This window comes from Microchirus variegatus (genome assembly GCF_963457635.1).
Source record: "Microchirus variegatus genome assembly, chromosome: 2".
Lineage (NCBI taxonomy): Eukaryota > Metazoa > Chordata > Actinopteri > Pleuronectiformes > Soleidae > Microchirus > Microchirus variegatus.
Genome location: NC_139803.1, coordinates 37,289,147 through 37,311,344, shown reverse-complemented (window position 1 = coordinate 37,311,344; position 22,198 = coordinate 37,289,147). Strand labels below are relative to the sequence as shown.

Genomic DNA, 22,198 nt, shown 5'->3' with positions numbered 1-22,198 from the left:
TTGCTTGTGCTCTAGCTTTAGTGTGTTTGTTTGTTTGTTTGTTTACTGTTATGTTACTGCCTAAATGGGGATGGGTGGGGGGTGGGAGTGGAAGGACAGATATACACAGTACCTGGCACTGCTCCTGTCAGGGGTTTGTAAGCCTCCTGAAAGGGAAACATGCACAACGTAAAACATAAGACAGGCAGACGTGTGGGATAGATGATGAGCAGAAAAGGTGCAAACTATGGAGATGAGGAAATCGGGAAGCGACTGGAGATAAAAAAATAAATTTAAAAAAAAGACTCGCAGCAGACGACTGAAAAGAGAAGATGAAGTGAAAATCGAAGGCTCACCTTTCTAACACCTTGCTACTCTGTCCTGTGGAGGATCTGTCTCATCAGACCCATGTGAACACTTTTGTACTCACTCCTGTGGATTCAGAGGTTGTGAAGTAAACCTCACCACAACGACAGCTACAGTGACAGCACCGGAGGTGAAAACAGAAGCAAGGTATTCAGTTTGGTCTGTACCATTTCTTTGGCTATTTTGTAAACTTAACACTTGAGGGCGCTCTTTTGGCAGATTCACTGCAGTTTGCCCACTGAGGAAACTGGATGGTGTGAAGAGAAATACCAAACTTTGTGGCAGGACAGAGACACACGACATCTGGAAGAGGATCTAAACTGTACATTTTTAAGTGTAAGAATCAAACAGACAAAATATTTGTAAATATTAAGTTTCATGTTCGGTTTTTTTTTTCCCTTTTATTTTCCTGAGTGAATGAATGAAATACTTATTTTGTGACAACAGAAGACAACAGGTGCAGTTTGCAGAAGAAAAAAAACATGCCCCACCCCATAGAGATTTCAAATTGACTGGTGAGTAAAATTGGTTGCCGCATTGAATTACAAATTTGTTTAATTTTCATCACCTTGTCTTATACTATCAATCACATGGGCATTCTGTAGCATCACGATTCCTAATCAGGAATGTCATTGTAGCAGAATTCATTTCCTCTGCAGTTCCCACATCAATATGTATTCAGCATTTGCTGTGTTCCTATGAATATTACATGTTGAAATTTGAAAATGTTCTTTCAGTCACGTGTCAAGCTGAAGCAGACTTTTATTTTGAAATGAATCTGCACTGGATAATGGGTGTGACTTTCAGACCGATACAAGCCAGTTTGGCCTTTTGTGAGCTGACTAATGTAAGGAAAGTGTAGGGAACTGGCCAGTGATGCACGGCCAGGACTTGTCAACCCTCCACGGACGGGAATGCAGTCATATGAGAAGTTAACCCACTTTACATGTAGCAAAGTTTACATGTTGCCACTGAATCATTTGTGGGACAGACGGACATGAGGGCTTTGATACCATAAGATGCCTCATACCATGACAGAGTAACTCCACCGCACACATTGTGCTGCATTGTGATTGCGGAGGTTGTGTTGCGATGTAGCAGAGAAGGTTTTTCCGCGCCGCAAAACGGTCGAAAGATGGACGAATGGCGCGAGGTGAATCGGAAACGTCTGCCGGATGAGACCGAGATCTGCCGGATGAGACCGAGATCTCACTTGGTTCTTACTTGCAAAAGAAACACGGTGGCTTCCTGTCCATCAGTGAGGTGATCTGGAGATGCCAATGGTCATAGCAACCATTAAAGCTGCTGTCAGTGATGTCGTCTCGTGGAAAACTGGAAAAAGTTTCTCCAAGATTCAGCGCCGTACTCTGAGACTAAGGCTACATTCAAACACGCGTTTCAGGCCTTTTTCAAAAATAATAGACATCCATGTAAAAAGCATGTCATGTGCCAGTATTGACAGGTAGCTGATTCTGCCCTATGCAGTTTAACCCCATCATGGGATGCCTGGATTTATTTCGATTTTATGGCTGTAGAATTGTCAACAAATGTTCATTGAGTGAGTGCTTCGGCCTCTTTTTCCAAGATAACGTTCACTTTAGACTGTCTCTGATTGGACGGTCGTTAGGTTGTTAGAAGTCTTAAGGGCGACTGAAATGACAATTATACGGGCGCAAAGCTCTATTTCTCTGTTTTCTGGTATCCATCCATCCGTCTTGTACCACTTTATCCTCCACATCGTGGTCGTGGGTTGCTGTGCCACTCTCAGATGACATGGGGAAAAGGCAGGGTCACACCCTGGGCAGGTTGAATTTTCTCGATATCAATAACGGTCTGCGAGTTGCATGCCGAATCCTGTCGGCGACAATTGGTAACAGAAGGGTTAAGTAAGTTTCTACTAATGGGAAACGACGACAATGGTGGAAAAGACGTGAATGCGGGGTAACTGCTTCATCGTTTTCACAGGTCTCTGGTTATGGCTGAATGAAAGCATTTGACTGACAGCAGCTTTAACAGTGCCACATATACTGTCACACACACACACACACACACACACACACGTATAAATCATCAGCTTGCAAAGTTGCACCTGTTGTCTTGTTTTTACATTCTTTGTTGAATTCTGAAATCAGAGACTTGAGATTAAGAAAAATGTTAAATAATGGAATAAAAAAAAGAGAGAGAAGACAATTATTATTATAAAAAAAAAAAAAAGTAAAGTAAAACTATATAAATAAATGAGGTGATGATATTTCTGTTTACTTTAGAAGTTATTATACACTGTATGCTGTGATTCTGATCTGGGAAACATTAAAGACATTCATAGCCAGACTGCATATTGAGTTTCTTTATTCATTCACAGTCACAAGAAATTAACGTTTACATGCTGAACACTTCAGTTTTCCTCAGGTGGTGAAACACTCGATGTTCTTTACGTCTGTTATTATTATGTATAAGCTTTTCTAGTGTTTTAATTACTATTGTCTACATTTGATTTAAAGTTTTCATTCTATTTACCTCCTGTCTAATTTGCTATTTACAGATACATTTGTGCATCATAAATATGGTTTTCTGTTGTGAACTGAATACTTTTGCTTTGAAATGGTGTGCAATATCTTCGTAAATATTTTTAATTGCAACGTCATGATGGATTATTAAGGTATAATTTTAATTTCTAATTTGTAGATTTTTCCCAAACTTTTTTCACTCCTGACCAGACGAGAAGTTCACTGGCCCCCAGATCATTTTGAGTTTGAGGCCATGTTTTCATTATAACATGAAATTATGTGGTGGGCCACATGTAATCAGAACAAATTGATGAATTCATTCATTTAATATCAAATGAATGATGGCTGAGTTCCATTTAGCATCCTCACTCTCAGGGTGCATGCTGATTCACTGTCCCTCTTCCCTGTCTGACATGAACTGAACGGAGCCATCATTAATGTGTTTAATAACACCTGTGCTTCTTTTTTTCTCCTGCTGCTAATACGTGACAAAATGGCTGCTGTGCAAAGGACCCATTTCAGGCTCAGTGCTCTGACGGACAGGAACAGAGCCATCTCTTATAAAATGAGTAACACCTGTGCATTTCCCACTTAACTGTGTCAAAATGTCTGCTGTGAACAAGGACAACACCCGTGCTTCACCTGAAGACTCGCTGGTATGTAACACCAAAAAGAGGAGACATGTTCCTTTAGCATCTGCGTCAATGCTAATTAGCCGCCCTTTCATTAGCATTTCAGCTGTGAACATGATGACGTCAGCTTTCGTCGCGTTATTACCGTTGGACGGCTCCAATGTTGGTGTGTTTAAAAAAAACACATACAATACACTAAATAATTTTCACTGTTCAGTTAAAAAAGTAAATAAACATGATTGATAATTGCTATTGTTTATGGTGCTAAGTGCTAGCTCTGGGCACAGGTCACCATTTGCTAGCTTGGTTAATAGATGTGTGTGTGCGCGTTCGTGTGTGTATTGTAGTCTGTTGAAATTAAAGCCATTTCCTTTTAAAATGTTAATTCAGTAGCACTGAAACTGAACTGACAGCAATTCATGTTCACACAATAAGTCATAATCCAAATTTTCCCATTTAAATTGCGCAACAGAGTAAAGTAAAATCATTTCAGTGCAAAAATATTTGCACGTTTGATAGAAAATCATGATAATTTGACTGTTGATGTCAAAATAATTTGACTGTTAATGTCAAATTGTCATCAAGTCCACCATACATTAACCTGTGATACACCACTGAGGTTAACATATTATTTTTTGCACTATTTTCCTAGGTTGATTTTTATGGAACTTCTGTCCATATTGAAACTGGAGGATTCTGTGATGGTGAGCCCAGCTCATGAGCCTGATGTGTAAGTAGGTGATGAGTGAACATCTCAATCTATTAATTTGGACACAATATAAGTGATATGCACACTAACTACCCAGAGATTATTAGAACATCATTCAACATGCGCATATTCACAATGACATAAAACTATTAGCTTGCTTCTTTCCCATTGGGGTGTGCTGACTTTAAAAACATCATCTCACTTGCTGCCGTAATCTAGCCTAGGGGGTGTTCAGTGTATTCATAGGTTGATTAGCAGCAAGGTCACTAATGTGATTATATGTCTGTGATAAAATGGCACCCCTGCTGCTTATTACAGTTGACCCAGTAGCTAAGAGGAATTTGCTGTGAATCAATAATAATAATTATTGCCACCGTGCATATCTGGATGTCATGGGAATTTGAGATATTTCAGGAAGAAACCAAAGTGGACTAAAACTAGAAAAATCAAGAGCATCAAGCTTCATTGATCATACCTATTTTGGACAGCAGATGGCAGCATTTTGCCATCGTTATAAAGTCATCATTTTTCATTTGTTTGTTTTTAGCGATAAAGATCAAGGATTGGTTAGTGTAAGCTGCTTCCTCAAACTTACTTTACTACGTTGCTTTACTTGACTAACTTTACTTTACCTTGTGTTCTCCTTTTCTTGAGCTCAATTGTTTCTCAGGTAATTCGACTGATGTCATGACCTGGCTCTATAGCAGTTACAAAAAAGAGGCAAATGCATGTTGAAACTGTAAAGATGGGACATTTATTGAAACAAGATCATGTTAAAACAAATCCAATAAAAAACACAGTAAAGTGTTGCGGTCAGCATTATCAGGTTTGTCAAGCTGGCAGAAATCAAATGTACAGGCAAGAAGGAAAATCATTTCATTTCTGGGTTGTGCGTCTTATACAGTTATGACACCTTTTCAGTGTCAGTCTGATGAGCCGACACTTTGAGTGTAGCCGCCCAGGACTTGGAAACCCTTTCACTTACAAGACTCTTTTTAGTAGAACAGGACAATAATGTAAAATGTGAGCGTGAGAAGCCATTTTCAGCTAACTTCATTTGACATTGTCCAGACACTATTTAAAAAAAAAAAAAAATTGCTCGATCTTCAATATGCATCTTGCAATATGCATTTAGGCAATGCCCCACATGAAGTGAATAATCTTTACAATTGAAAATGTAAATATTTGGTACAAGAAAGGAAAGAAAAAACAGAGATTCTTCATTTAACATTTAAAAGATATGCCAATTTCAAAAAGATGAAAAAGCTTTCTGTCAAGCATTGACTACATACAAAAATATCTGATGTTACAGCATCCATCCATTTTCTACTGCTTTTTCCTCATTGTACTAAATATGTCTCAATAAGTAAGATGAATAACAGTACAGACTTTATAATTTTAAGAGATACATGTAAATGTATATATCACAGAACCAAACAAAAAAACATTATCTTGCATCGGATTTACTGAAAGAAACACACTTTCCCAACAATTAATTTCTTTAAACATCTGGATTGATGATTTAGGATCTATCATATAAAATTAAACTTTGATGTGCATATGGTCTATTTTGGTCTATGTGCTCCCTATATGTACACTGACTATCAGACCATTAAACCTTATTTTATACAGTACAAACACGTTAAAATGATCGTGCATAAAGGTGAGGACCAAGTGATCAAAATATACACGAGATGTACGAGATGATAAGATGCACAAGATGATATACATGAGATGATAAAGACTGAATCAGTGGAATGAGGAGAACGTGAACCTCTAGTTTCTTTCTTTCTTCTTAATTCTTAAGTGACTGTTTCAGACTCTCGACTGCCTGTGCTCGTGTGATTAATATCCATGAGAAAGGAATATCAGCAGGCTTTTGACCATATTCTTCTGCGAACTTATCATTGAACCGAGCCATTACATATTTCCAGTAGTTCGATGCCTCAAAGGATCCATCAGGAGGAATTTTCCAGTCTGGAAAGAAATCTGTGTATTTCTTGTAGGGATGCCAATTACCTTTTGTTTCAGTACAACGAAAACGTTTGTCACTGTTCACCAATGATGTGCATATGTCAGTCACAAGTTTGTCTGATCCATCCCATCTGTATCCATTCAGACCCTCTGGCCTATGTAGTTTAGCCATGTGCTCAGTGTGGGAACCTCCTCCTTGCACACAAGCCACTGCACAAAATGGGCACTGTTTACCACATCCAATGATTTGACTGAAAAGCTCATGCTGAGGCTTGATATTGAGATATTTCAGTTTCATGCTGAAGTTTGTGTTTTTAAACTTTTGTCTCAGAGTTTTTTCCATGTCCTTCACAAATTGTGTGAACCAGTGAGCGAATTGTTCTTGGTTTGCTTTGTTCAGGATCATGAAAGCACCAAGAGCATCCTGGGGAATGACCAGTGTATCACCAAGTTCCTGACAGAAGTTTTTGATGAATGTTTTCAAGTCATCACTTGTTTTCTTTTTGGCTTTGCTGATTGCGTCATGTATGTTGCTGATGCTCCTCTCAAGATGCCGATCCTCAAACTTGCATGCTTTTGAACCTTCTGAGAAGTGTTTCACTGTTTGGTCGAGTATCCAATCCTTCACATAGTCCTCATATGAGCGGATGTATCTCAAGTAATCTGTATGGCTATCCTTTGAAAGCAAAACCAGTAAAATTTCATACTGGGTGTAGATTCTTGCAATGAACTGTGGTTGAGCCTTCATTTCACTAATGATATCAGGACCCAGTTTACTGTAGACAAAGTTTTCAACTGCAGGCTTCAAGCACTGGTTGGTGAATTCCTCCGCTTTTTTTTGAGACTGGTCTCGTTTGTTGAACACATCTTTAAAATCTTTACAATACTTTTGTTTGTGTTTGTTCAAACATTTTTTGGGGTCATTCTCTTGTAAGAAGTCTTCATGCATTTTCTGAAAGTCTCTGGCTGCAACTCCACAGATGTGTTGTTTGAGAGAAACTTCAAACTCTATGTCTGCCTTAAAGCTCTGATTGTTTTCCAGCTGCTTATCAATCATGTGAAGGATCTCCTGGATGTAGACATCAGAGTAATTGTTCAGCTTTTTTGTGTTTGTCTCAGGTTTTTTTTTGTGAACTTTGTCATTCACATACTCAGTGCATTCAGCTATGATGCTGTCAGCCAGGGTTTGTCCCACAGTTCTAGGATCAGTTAGAGGTAAATACTTGCTTGCTACATGTTTAACTTGCTCTGTGAACCCTGTGGTCTTGTATTTGAAAGGAGTTTTTCCACAATCGTTCAAGTTTTTCTGGCTCAACAATTCACTTGCAAGACTCCCCTTAGAAGACAGATTTTTTCTAAGGCAGTGATAGACACTGGTGAGAACATTCATTGGTGTTTGTTCAGAGAAACTTAGTTTCTTCAATGTCCGATCCCACATCTTATCAAATTCTTTGTCCAGCTCTGTGTCTGACATCTGGACTTTTTTGTGTTGACATTTATCAATCACTGCACACACTGCCTTTTCAATTTCTTTTGTGTGATCGTTCTTGATTTTGTCAAGTTCTGTCATTCCCTCCTTAATTTGTTTTGCTACAGTGAGCTGACGGTCCACAGAGCTCTCCATATCTTTTCGAAGATTCTTTGCACTGTTGACAAAGACCTCTTTGTACCTCTCCACTAGATGGACGTGACCGTCTTTTTGCTTGAAATACTCCTTTATTTTTTCAAGAAGCTCATTTTCCAAATTGGACAGCTTTGCAGAGGCTTCGTTCTTTAAAGTCAAATCAAGTTGATTTAAGTCAGTTGTTTCAGATTTTGTAGCGAGTGTACCAAAATTGGAAATTGTTGTTTCAGCATATGTTCCCCACTGGTACATGGATTCTTTGACTTCCCATTCCCATTTGTTGTATTCTGTGCATAACCTCATGTATGCCTCAGCAACTAGACTGTTTCTGAAGCTGAAGATGAAGTTTTCATGCTTTACTGCCTCCCACAGGCTTGACATCCAGCTTTCAAACTCTGAGATATTATTAGCAGAGGTCTCATGATTTCCCAATAGTTGGATGATGTTTTTCTTGAGCTGATACACAGCTTCGCTGTATCCTGCATTGACTGGTGCCATTGGTGGGTTTCCATTCCACAGTCCAGGAATGTAACAGTTCCCAGTTTCTGCACTGTAGTCCATCACATCAGTGAAGCACTTGTTCTTCTCTTTCTTCTCCATTTTGGCTGCTGCTCGTGTCATCTCGTTTAACTGCTCTAAGAGCAATGTCCTCTCTCTTAAGTTGTTCTCGTCAGCTGAAACATCCGACACGTTCTGGTGAACAAACTGACATTTAGGTTTTTTGCCCACCTCTTTCATCCTGAGAAAAGCATGCACAACTATTTGCAGGATATCCTTCATCTGTGTTGAATTTTCCATTGCAATATTGATAATGGTGACGTCGCTCAGCCCCACAACAAGTGTTGCAAGCTCATTGTCATGCTCATGACTGTCATCCAGTTGTGCCAGCTCTGGTGACTTTAAGCCCTCAGTGTCAATAATCACCAAAAAGTCACAGTTAAGGACTTCTTTGACATCTTCATCGATTCTGATGAGTAACATGAAAGCACCTCGAGTGCATCGACCGCTGCTGACTGCAAACTGCACTCCAAACATGGTGTTCAGAAGAGTGGACTTCCCTGTGCTCTGAACCCCAAGGACTGTGACTACCAGAATTTTGTTATTTGGAGACACCAATAGTTTGAGCTGAGTGAGAACATCCTTCACCCATGTGAGAGGTATGTTGGATGCATCTCCATCTACAAGCTCAAGGGGAAATCCATCAAGCAGCAATCCAGCACAGATTTTAGGCAGATCCTTTAATTGCTTTCGTGATGGATCAGTTTCTGGAAGGAAAACTGAAGCTTCATAGATCTGACCCATTTCACGGAAAAAGTGTTCACTTCCCAGTGAACTGTTGGAAAGTTTTTTATCAATGGCTTTGATTGCATCTTTGTTCTTTGAATCTTTGCATTTGTCTTTGTACTGCTTTCTGAGGTCAGACAGTTTTTCGCGAGACCGGTTATCAAGGTTCATTCGCAGCCACTTCAGGAAATAACATCTCTGTATTCCTGGGAATGATATTGCACTGATGAAACATGTCATGGCATCTGATATGTTATGGTCGCTCTGTTTTTTCCTGAGTTGTTTCTGCTTTTCCTGAAGGCCACCTATGTAGGTTTCAATGTTTTCAGATCCAAGGTCTTTAAGTCTAAATTGTTCTTTCTCTAATTTTGTCAATTCCTTCCATATTTCGCCTTGCAGTGGAAGCTGACTTTCTTTGTACTCGTAGGTGTCTTGTATTTGTGCAGTTATTTCATCTGCATTTCTCTTGGCAGTTTTGCACTCTCTGCAGTCTTCATCAACCAAGATTCCCAGTTCATAGGAAATGTTAGTCATCTGATCAATTGGCATCCTCATCTTCGTGTTCTCAATGACATTGTTGACTGCTTTCCTCAGACTTTGAACAAAATCTGCATCATTTTTCTGCTTTGTCTTAATAATGATGTTATCCTTGGTTAAGTTCAGTTTTGTTGCCACTTTTTTTAGAGCATCAATATCAAAGCTATTGCTTTGATGGTTGCCGACCAAAAAGATCTGTGTCTTGTGGTTTTTGTTGGATAGCAGTTTGCACTCGGGGTCTATCTTGTCAAAAAAGACAAAAACTGCTGCCGATGTCTGACACAAAAAAGAAAACTGAGTTTCAAATGAGGCAATGTCCCCACGAAGATTAGCCACAGCTACTGGTTCACTGAAAATGTCTATGTTTACGTTTCCACATGGTAAGTACCAAGTCATTTCAGTCAGTCCATTAGATATTCTTCTTGGTCTGTCACCACATTGCATGTCATCGTGTACAAAAGTATCATGGTATTGTTGAGAATTGCTCAACATCATGTTGAGGATCTTTGACTTAGACAGGGAGCATTTCCCCAGTCTCACAAAAGATATCATTGGGAGTTCAGAGCGAACAATTCTGGCTTCAACAAAGCCTTTGGATTCTAAGACTGACTGAGGTCTGTACTTTTTAACAATGTCTCTCATGGCCCACAGCATGAGTGTGCACTCATTTGTGGCACAATTTGGAAGCAGCAGTGGCACAGAAAACTGGCACATGGACATTTTGAGTGCCAGTTCCTGTTGCAAAAAACCATCAGAACACAAGAAGAGAGCAGTGATTATGTCAAGAGGGTTTACCATGTGGTCTGTGTTTGGAATGGACAGCAGATTATCAAAATCAAATTCAGCATTCTCTGATGCTGGGTTGTTGGTTGATTCACATTCTGTGTTCACATTTCTTGCTGTGACATTAACCATCATTAATTTCTTCAGAAAGTACCATGGAAGATCTGACTGGCATTTGGCAGGTTCGTCACTAATGGTCCTCTTATCAATCTGAAGTACTTTGCCCAGTGAAATCTTCTCTGTGTAGTGGTCCTTCAACCCCAGATCCTTTAAGAAGCTCATCAGTTGTGTCACTGTAAATAATATGATCATTATTTATAAATTTTTTTCTATTAAAGTGAAAACTTCATTAGTCATATACATGCTAATTGGTCATTTAAGGATTTTGAACTGCTGAAACACAAATATGGCCAGTAGTGATACTAAATTAGTACAGACAGGATTTGCTTTTGGCCTGCATGTTCACTGTCTGTCCACTAGATGTCCTTACTGACAAGGGAGTTTGTGGTGTGTTTTACTTTACTTTACACAGACATACCTGACGTGTCCTGCTCTGGAGAAGCAGCAGGCTTCACATAGGTGGATGATTTCTCATCCTGAGAGTCCAAAATCGTTTCCGTCTTGGCCTGTGTGACTGAGGAGGATGTAGATGGCTCTTCATCCTGGATAGCTGAAGAAGAAAAATAATTCAGAAGTACTCCTTAATTGGCATTGAAAATACAATATATTAATAATTACACAAGTAAAACTCTGAGTAGAGAGCACACAAGCACCTACTGTATGTCCTCCCCTCAAATTAAATGTATATTAAGGTTTCGTTCAATAAACCTCATCAATTTGAACATGAGCTGTGCCCTTACAATATATAGTAAATAAATGGGCACTATAAGTATAATATAGTGCATTGAACACTGTGAGTCGGAATATTGACTATACAACACACAAATTGTGTATAAATTACATCACTTGTTTTGAATTGGCTGTGGATTGTAGAAACAAATCCACAATAGTTCTGAAAAATTTTCATTGGACATCATTATTAACCACCTATGTTTTTCTTTTTCTTTTTCATTATAATTTTAATTACTTATTATAATTACTTACTTTCATGACCTTGACCTTCATTCAAGTCAGCCATGCAGTCAGATAAATCTTCATCGCTGTTTTCCTTGATAAATTAAAAAGAAAAAAACACACACGGGCACATATAATGAATCATGATCAGACACAGTTAGTTTTATATGAAAAGTGTTTCCAAATTCAATTGTATTTATCATCACAATATGTACAAATTAGTCATTTACCTCCATTGTGGGGATATGCAGTTCTCCCTCACTTGCTCTGGATTATTCAAACCGCTTCTCACTGAAAGTAATGAGACAGTTCTGTAAGGCTTCTATTGACGAGTGCTATAAATATCACAGCCTGTACTTGTCTTCTGTAACCACATTACCAATATTCAATTATAATATTCATTATAGCAGCTTTGTTAGTTTTGCAGGTCCTCTCATAAGGCTAATCCAGACTGGGTCAGGACCTGGTTCACTGATGAATTTGTAGACATTCCCTGCCTTTTCGTATGAATATCTATAGCAGGGGTGTCAAACTCAAATACAGCGTGGGCCAAAATTTAAAACTGAACAAAGCCGCGGGCCAAGGCTGAACAAATTAACCTTTTAATAGGGACCCAAACAAGTTTTGCATTGAATATTGAACAAGCAAGGCTATTTTTATATTACTTTATAGTGACATGCAAAATCAAGTTTCAAATAATAATAATAATAATAAAAAAATATCAATGGCATATCAAATAAAATTTAAATAAAAATTGAATGCACCCTAAATACAGGATAAGCGGTAGATAATGGATGGATAAAAATTTAATGCCTCTTTTCTATTTGCAGCCTTCTGAGGTAAATATCAAAATAAACTTTTTCCACAGGCTAATAATACATTTGAAAATAAAATAACAATAATGAATGAATCAAACATTCAAGCCTTGAAGTAGCAAGAGAAAGTGCATGAATAAAACGTTCATTATTGTTCAGTTTGCTACACTGATTTGCTTTAACACTGAATATGGAACAAGCAACGCTTATATAACTTAAAAGTGCAAAATCAACTTTCAAAAAACAAACGAAAAACATCAATGGCATATTAAATAAAATTTAAATAAAAAATTGAATGCCTCTTCTCTATTTGCAGCCTTCTGAGGTAAATATCAACATTAACTTTTTCCACAAGCTAATAAATTTGAAAGTAAAATAACAATGAATAAATCAACCATTCAGGCCTTTTTACTGCTCAGTTTGCGACACACTGATCTAATCTGATGTGCCCAAGACAGATACCTGGCATCTTTTCTTGGATGCTAGTTCATTAATGTCGGGGTTCAGGCTTTGAGCTGAGGCAACCTTCATTATCGAACGAAGGTGTTCATCAGTCAGACGTGCCGCTGTATAATACCGGCGGGCCAGCTCTAATGTTAATTTGATATTGCCTCAAGGGCCAAATGAAATTACACGAAATTACTCTGGGCCCGCGGGCCAGAGTTTGACACCCATGATCTATAGTATACCTCTGACATGTGGCTGGTAGTAAACCAAACATTTCAAAGATATATCTATGACAGACCTGAGAATTACTGCTTTAGACAGACAGTTAAAGTGAAACAATTCAGCTTTTACTATTCATTAGCAATCCTACCTTTGCAGGTCTGCTGATGACATCGTGGCAAATCTTCATCTCGGAATCTGTTTTCTCACTAACGCAGTATTCGTAGGTAATCTGTCCGGTTGCGGGCAGAGCAGTGCCAATGAAATACTGTACTGCAGATCCCACCTTTTATTCTCTTCGTGAAGCACTTTTGCTTTCACTTACATGGTCATGTGATTTCCCAGAAACTGACAGAGCTTAAGATCCCCACCCCTAACTGAGAGTGACATTTGCAGTATAAAGAGGTAATGATTGTAAAAAATGTTCAATGAAAATGTGATTTTATTGAATAAGTAGTCAACTGGAATGCTATATGTTGATATAAGTTTGTTTCATGTAAATATGCCAACTTGCATGAGAATTATTTTATTGCAATTTTCACTTTCACTTATGGTGGTCATGTGATTTCCCAGAAACTGTCGGTCCAGTCATGTTTTCCTCACTGTCCCATTAACCTAAGATGTGCTCAGTGTGAGTCTCAAGAAGGAAACGAAGGAAATAGTTTGAGGAAATAGAAGAAGAAAATAAAGAAGAAAGAAGAAGGAAATAATGTGGTGCCCTTTTAATGGTAAGTACTTTTTGAATGTTCAGGAAACTTTAAAGCTGTGTATTTATCTCCACAGCAGCCTGTAAAATCTCTTCACAAAAATTCCAGCAGTGAGGTGTTGAATTGTCTTTGTTTATATGGCTCATGTATTTACAGCAATAGAACACTAATGTCAATTATTCTTATTTTTACTTGTGTGTTGTTTGAAACATTATTTCCTGTCAGTGACCTGAGGGCGCTGTACTGTCACAAAATGATTGAGTTAGTGATGGACACATGGATGTATTATAAGATGTATTATAATACAGCCATGGTCTGACCAAGGTATGTTTGATCTGTTTGTTTTTCTGGTACAATCGACAAAGGCAGAAACCAGAAACGGGTAATTTTTTCAATTTTGACGAAGAAAAAAAAAAAAAGAAATCAGCTGGATTTCTTGTCTTCTGTGCCGCCTTGCTTCTGATTGGCTATTGGCCAAATACTGTATTGCAGATCCCTCCTTTTATTCTCTTTGTGAAGCAGTTTTGCTTTCACTTATGTGCAGAGTGCCACGAGATCTTGAAAAAAAATTTGCACGATGAAAAAATATATAAATATTTGCATTATTTGCTATATTTAGGACCAAGTTCATTCATGTAAATATGCCAACTTACATTTACTTTACTTACTTACCTAGTTTCTGGGAAATCACATGACCACCATTACGTGAAAGTGCAAATTGCAATAAAAAGATTATCATGTAAGTCAGCATATTTACATGAAAGAACTTGATCCAACATATAGCATTCCAGTTAAGTTTACTATTTGTTCAATAAAAATCAACTTACATTTTTATTTAACATGTTTTACATCATTACCTCTTTATACTGCAAATGTCACTCTCAGTTAGGGGTGGGGATCTTAAGATCTGTCGGTTTCTGGGAAATCACATGACCATGTAAGTGAAAGCAAAACTGCTTCACACAGAGAATAAAAGGCGGGATCTGCAGTACAGTATTTCATAGGCACTGCTCTGCCAGCAACAGGACAGATTACCTACGAATACTGCATTAGTGAGAAAACAGATTCCCAGATGGTGGTTTGCCATGATGTCATCAGCAGATCTGCAAAGGTAGGTTTGCTCATGAATAATAAAAGCTGAATTGTTTCACTTTAATCGTCGCTCTAGAGCAGGGCTCTCAAACTCAAATGATCTGGTGATCATCCATGATTGATGAAACACAGATAGACTGTGGAGGAGCCCCACCAGTCAAGCCTGTCCTGCCAGTTTTATAAAGAGTCAAAACAAACACACAGAAAATCTTAATGATAATAATTGTATGATAACATTGTTATACCCCCATGACACAGACAGTATGACCTTTGAGAAGCATGATTGTTGATTGATATCTCGCTCTTGTCCCTGCCACTCAGGCTCATGACAGTGACAGTGAGTTATGTGCATGTGCACTCATGCTTACATTGTAGACGGAATTTACTCAGTGGGAAACTGGGGCTGTGTTATCAAGTCTAGTATATCTAAAACTTCTTATATGGAAGATAACAAATCATCAAGGGTCTGTATGAACAGTATTTACATCTATCACAATATAAGTTTCTTCTGTATCACTTTGTCAAAAGGTTAAATACTCATGGTTTGAGAAAGAAACCTGCAATAACCTCTGTATTATAACTGTTTGTTTTTGACAGATGTTCAAAAATCACAATGAACTGAACTATATAAAATTTACATTTTCTGATTTAGTAGTGCTTTATTATGATAATGTCAGATGCTAACTTCAGATATTCATCTGAAAAGGCAGGAAATGAAATCTGAAAATTAATTGGGCAACTAGGTCCTGACCCAGTCTGGATGAGCCTTATGAGAGGACCTGCAAAACTAAAAAAGCTGCTATAAGACTAGGAAATAAATAATGGAATATTGGTATCGTTGTAATGTTATTTTTAAACACACACTCACTTGTATGCAACATTGTTGTGATCCATATATAGAAGACAAGTACAGGCTGTGAAGCCTTACAGAACTGTCTCATTACTTTCAGTGAGAAGCTGTTTGAATAATCCAGAGCAAGTGAAGGAGAACTGCGTGTCCTCACAATGGAGGTAAATGACTAATTTGTACATATTGTGATGATAAATACAATTGAATTTGGATACACTTTTCATATAAAACTAACATGCGTATGATCATGATTCATTATCTGTGCCCATGTGTGTTTTTTTTTAATGTAGGAAAGCAGTGATGACCGTTCCTCTGATAATGACGACTACATGACTGACCAGAATGAATTCCAAGGTCATGAAAGTAAGTAATTATAATAATTTATTTAAATTATTATGAAAAGGGTAAAAAAACACAGGTGGTTAATGATTATCTCCAATGAGAATGTTTCAGAACTATTGTGGATTTGTTTCTAGAATCCACAGCAAATTAAAAACAAGTCATGTAATTTGTAATTCAATTATGTAAATTATGTCATGTAATTAAATTACAGTGTAGATTCTACTCTATTATTGTATAATATATCACAGGCCAAGAGTCTCATATACTGTACATGTTATTTCACAAAAAATAACAAAACAAGCAAATCTGTGAACGAAAGATGAATTGGTTTAGTTTTGACTGTTGGTTGAGGTGTCGGGGGGATCATGGTAATGATCCGTTGATAGTTATTTGTCAAGTGCCCAAACATAGAAACATGTAGGTCATCAAGGTGCATTTCATAAAATATAGGGAAAGAAAAGGATAATGGGCAAAAGGTCTGGACAATGTCATCCTTATGGAGACCATATTATGGAATGGATGTGATAAAAATAATAGATTATGTAATTAATAGATTGTACTTTCAATGCCAATTAAAGCTATGTATACCTTTCTTGCATGTCTCCCAGCACTTTGAAAAAATATGAACATGAACACCTCCGCCTCCCTAAAGTCCCACCCTCCAGGGCGGAACGGCAGCAGCTATGCGCATGTGCGATTCATTTGCAGTCTGGACATAGAGTTCTCAGGTTGTCTGTCTCTACTCTGACTGGAGGCTGGGACTGCGGATGTTTCCGTGCTTTTGGAGGTGATCCCGGCAACACACGCTGCTTGTTGAGCACAGTAACTGCAGAGCGATACGTGCTTTGACGTGAGAGTCTCCAAACACCACAAAAAATAGGCAGATTTAGCGACTAAGTCGCCACGTTGGTAACACTTCTCTGTCAGAGATGCGCAACTCGCAAGTTGTGACAGTTATTGGCACGCGACAGAAGACAGACAGGTAGCTTGGCAAATGATTTATTCGGTCCGAATACGTTTTTTAATTGGTCATACTTTTATCATAATAATATGAGAATTAAATAAATGAGGAGTTTCAAAACCTGGTGGGTTTATCTTACGTTTTATAGTGCCATACGTTTATTAGGAGCAAGTTAAGATTACAAATGTAAAGTGTAAAAATGCAAGAAAGGTAAGTGTAGTGGCCAAAGTACACTTAATTCCGATGCCACTGAAAAGTCTTCAACTATAGTAAGGTTCTAACGGGCTTGACTCGTAGGCACTGTTTTAATTCATCAATCACGAGGGCAAGAGAAAGTCATATGAAGATTTGCACATTTATTTTCCACTTGCCGTACATCCAAGTTATATTCCTGTTGACATGTATCCAAGCCTGTCGAGGATCACCAATGCATAGAAATATTCCTTTGACGTTCCAAGTTGTGAATGATGATCAATAGTTCCAACAGTATACGACGTAATCCAATATCACGTAGTGACCTGACGGTCAAAAAACCTTATTACACCTAACTTAGTAAACTAAAACGAACACATGAAGCCCTAGCCTGCTAGATATTTGGTACATATATTTCAATGTCTCTTTATATCGCAGCCATCAAAGACATCAAAGTGCCTATGGTGCCCTTTAGCCAAAGGACAAAGTTAGCTACAAGTCTACACATAGTTAACAAAAGGCTTAAGGCCAACGGTTGACGTTGACTGTTTACAAATCACAGTGTAACAAATAATCCTGTACCAACCACCTAAACCGACCCCATACTAAACCCCACATTGGCTCCTACAACACCCGGCCCCTAATTGGGAGGCAACGAGGCTGCCAATTACTTAAAGATAACAAAAGGAGCCTAACACATATATGTATACATCAACAGTTACCCTCCCCATATACACTTCAGACTTATGAGTCCATTTCACAGACGAGGCAGAGCTTTTCGACAGGTCTCTCCAGGGTGCTTGATTTTGTTTGGACCAACACCCTGCGAACAAGTCCCTTTGCGTCTGGAATGGTTTGGATGACTCGGCCCAAGACCCAAGAGTTTCTTGGTGCAGAGTCGTCAACGATCATCACCACGTCTCCAGGACTCAGGTTCTGCCTGACTTGAGTCCATTTTTGACGCTCCTGTAGGAGGGGCAGGTATTCTCGTATCCATCGCTTCCAGAATAGGTCGGCCAGGTACTGCACTTGCTTCCATCTTCTGCGGGAATACAAGTCGGCTTTCTCAAAAAGGCCTGGTGGCAGCAGTGGCTCCCTTTTCAGGAGTAACAGGTGATTTGGTGTCAAGGCTTCAAGGTCATTTATATCGTCGGACGAAGTAGTTATTGGCCGATCGTTCATTATTGCTTCGATTTCACACATGAGCGTAAGTAGAGCTTCGTCGTCAATAGTCTGCTCTTTCAGCAGAGCTTTGAGAAGTTTTCTCACAGTTCGAATCTGCCTTTCCCATACACCGCCGAAGTGCGAGCCTGCTGGAGGATTAAAGATCCACTCCACTTCTCTTTGACAAAGCGTGCTTTGTATCTTGTCTTGATTCCAATGTTGGATGGCTTCACGGAGCTCTCGTTCTGCGGCAACGAGGTTGGTTCCGTTGTCTGACCGAATGGTTGACACTTGGCCTCTCCTGCACATGAACCTTCTAATTGCGTTGAGACATGAATCAGTGTCCAACGTGTGAGCGATTTCAATGTGCACGGCTCGGGTTGTCAGGCACGTGAAAAGTACTCCGTATCTCTTCACAATTGAGCGCCCTCTTTTTGTCAAAAAGGGTCCAAAGTAGTCCGCGCCAACGTGCGTGAATGGTGGTTTGTCTGGCTGAATCCTGTCTTTTGGCAAGTCGGCCATTTTTTGTTCCCCTCCTTTGGCTCTAACCTTTCTGCAGGTGACGCATTTTGACAGGAACTTCCTTATGGTAGAATTTGCAGCGGGAATCCAGAACCTTTGGCGCAGGTGAGACAGCATGTGGTTTCTTCCACCGTGTCCAATTTTATCGTGGATGTCCCTTAGTATCAAAGTAGCGATGCGGGCGCCTTTAGGGATGATGATCGGGTGCATGGCGGCCACTGGCATGCAGGAGTTACTGAGCCTGCCTCCGACTCTCAACAGCCCATCTTGGAGTGTTGGATCCAACTTGTACAGAGGGCTACTTCTTTTTAGGGTGGAGTTGCCTCTTCTTAAGCTAGACACCTCATCTCGAAACATTTGATTATGACAGAGGCGGATTATTTCATGCTCCGCCCGTTTTAAGTCCTCTACGGTCAGAGTCCCTTTGCATGTTATTGCTTTGTCAGTTTGGGAGGGGCTGCCCTTTGCCAGCATGTCCTTCCTTCCTTTGATGGTTTGTAGAAGCAGTTCCTTGAGCTTGAGCATCCATGCCACGGCCTTCTTTAATTTGTACCAGCTGGAATAGTACTGAATGAGCTTGTTTACAGGGTCTGTGCTCTCGCCCGCGCCGATGAGGTTAGTGGTCACAGACTTCCTCATCTCCATGTCATCGTCTTCTATTTTCACTCGTGGTTTCTCCGGCCACGAATGTTCTGGTTCGTGAAGGAATGAAGGGCCTTGAATCCAACTAGGATTGCAGACCAGCTTAGCTGCTGCTTGGCCTCTAGAGGCGCAGTCTGCTGGATTTGCAGCCGTATTAACATATCTCCATTGTGCTGGTTTGGTTAATTCACGGATGGTAGCAATCCTGTTTGCTACGAACGTCTTGAATCTGCGAGTGTCATTCTCAATGTATTTCAAGACTGTCGTGCTGTCTGTCCAGAATATTGACTCTTGTATGGTCATTTGAACCTCTTGCTTCAACATCTTGTCAATGTTCACTGCTAAAACTGCTGCTGTAAGCTCCATTCGTGGGATTGTCATTTGCTTTAGGGGAGCGACCCTTGACTTTCCCAACAAGAATGCGCAGTGCACTTGTCCTTCATGATTTGTAAGTCGGAGATATGATACGGTTCCATATCCTATCTCACTTGCATCTGCAAATTGATGAAGCTGGTCTGTGGCGACGTCTCCAAATCCTGCTGGCCTTAAGCATCTGTTTACACTGAAGGTTGATAGGTGCTTTAAATCACTTAGCCACGTGTGCCACTTGCGAGCATACTGGTCCGGGATGGGCTCGTCCCAGGTAAGCTTCTCTTTCATCAGTTGCTGCAACAGTGCTCTGGCGAGCAGAGTGAATGGGGACAGAAACCCCAGGGGGTCATAAAAGGAACTCACAGCAGATAAGATTCCTCTTCTCGTTGCTGGTTTATCCTGCACTGTGATCCTGAACCTGAATGAGTCTGACTCTATGCACCACAGAACTCCTAGTGCTCTTTCGATGGGAAGCACGTCCTTGCTTAGGTCAACAGCCTTTACTTCCTTGGCTCTTTCGCTTTCTGGCAGAAACGCCAAGAACTGTCTGCTGTTGCTTATCCATTTTGTCAAGTTAAATCCTCCTGAGGCGCATAGTGCTTTAAGGTCCTGGTGCAGAGAGATGGCTTGAGCTGTGTTCTTGACTGACTTTAAGCAGTCGTCTATGTAGAAGTTGTTGAGGATTGTATCAACAGCCTCTGATGATGCTTTAACAATGTTATCCTGCGCTGTCTTTCTTAGGGCATAATTTGCGCATGTCGCCGATGATGTAGCACCGAACAAGTGCACAGTCATTTTATAATCCACCATGTCCCGCTCGGTGTCTCCCTCCGGCCACCAGAGGAAGCGCATGAGGTTGGTGTCTTCTTCGGGCACCTTGACCTGATAGTACATGGCTTCTATGTCCGCCATCAAGGCAACTTCCTCCTTCCTGAAGCGTGTCAGCACTCCGACTAGGGAGTTTGCGAGGTTTGGACCCTGCAGAAGCTCTTCGTTCAGCGATGTGCCTCGAAAACTAGCACCGCAGTCGAATACCACTCGTATCTTTTTCTTCTGAGGGTGGTAAACGCCATGATGTGGGACGTACCATATGCTACCATCCTGAAGCCCAAGCTGACTCTCTGGAACTCGAACAGCGTGGCCCTTGGCTATCATGTCCTTCATGAAGTTTCCGTACTCTTGGTAGAAGCCAGGGTCCCTTTTGAATTTCCTCTTTAGCGAGAGAGCTCTTTGCACTGCAGCGTTGCGGTTATTAGGCATTGTGAGAGCAGCTTTCCTTTTTGGCAGTCCTATGACATAATGGCCGTTGATATGGTGCGTCGAGTTTGTGGCGTGGTTCATGAACTGTCGATCCTCCTGCGACATTTCCTCTTTATCGTCACACAGGCGTTCTGGAAAGTCTTGGTCGTATTGTTGCAGCAGGAGCCGCTCTACATTCTCCACTGAGATGTGGTTTACTGCGGCTATTGGGTGTCCATAGCCCCCTGAGGAGGTGCTCGGGTGGCCTTTAAGGGGACCGTTGATTGTCCACCCAAGGGTGGTTTTGACGGCGTTTGGACCCTCGCCACTAGGGTTGATCACGTGCCATGGCATCAGTGCTTTAGGCACGTTGACCCCAATGAGAAGCTCGATGCCCGCATTGATGCTGGGTATTTTCAGTTCGCTGAGGTGGGGCCATTTTTCTATATCCTCCTGTGTCGGGATATTTTCCGTTGATACTGGAATTATTTCCTTTGTATATACCATAGGCAGATCAATGTAGTTATTGTTGTCGATCCCGCAGACCTCCAGGTCCGTATGTGAGAAGGTTTCCAAGTGACGTTGAGAGCTCATGGTTTTCAGCTGCAGCCCGACCCGTCTGCCCTTCAGGTTCAGCTGCCTTGCAAGTGTGTTGGAGCAGAAAGTTGCGGTGCTGCATGGGTCCAAAAGGGCATAGGTTTCAATTGCTTTGCTGCCTTTCTTAGACTTCACCCGCACTGGAACAATGGCAAGCTTACAGTCAACCCTGGCCTCGGTATATGCGGCTGTTTCGCTGCTGGCCGTGACTGGTGTGCTTGTGGGTGTTGGGTTTGGAGCGGAGTCATCTGGCTCCTTTAGATCCCTTTCTCTTTCGTTGCTGGGACTTTCTGATCTGGTCATGTGTAACATGGTGGGATGTTTTGATCCACAGACACTGCAAGTCATCCTTTTCTTGCAGTCTTTGCCAACATGCCCCCTGGCTAGACATCCAAAGCATAGTCCGGATTTCTTGAGGAACTCAACTTTGTCTTTACGCGAGCATTTCAGCATTTTTTGGCACTCTTCCAGAGTGTGGTTTCTCTCGCAGAACAGACACCGCTTACTGGAAGCACCCTTTGACTGGTGGGTGCTGAACTTCTCAGTTTTGTCTGGGGTAGCATTTGTG

At 40.3% G+C, this 22,198-nt stretch overlaps 1 protein-coding gene across 1 annotated transcript; it reads right to left on the bottom strand.

Moving 5' to 3' along the window:
* Positions 1–5,988: 5,988 nt before the first annotated feature.
* On the bottom strand, positions 5,989–11,035 carry LOC310941848 (up-regulator of cell proliferation; the record flags this gene model as incomplete). The annotated part of the gene is made up of 2 exons (XM_083907096.1): positions 10,934–11,035; positions 5,989–10,688 (listed from the first exon to the last, which is right to left on the bottom strand). Exon 2 carries the CDS (start codon positions 10,675–10,677, stop codon positions 5,989–5,991), a length of 4,689 nt encoding a protein of 1,562 aa, XP_083763222.1. The 5' UTR covers positions 10,678–10,688; positions 10,934–11,035.
* Between the last annotated feature and the right edge of the window lie 11,163 nt (positions 11,036–22,198).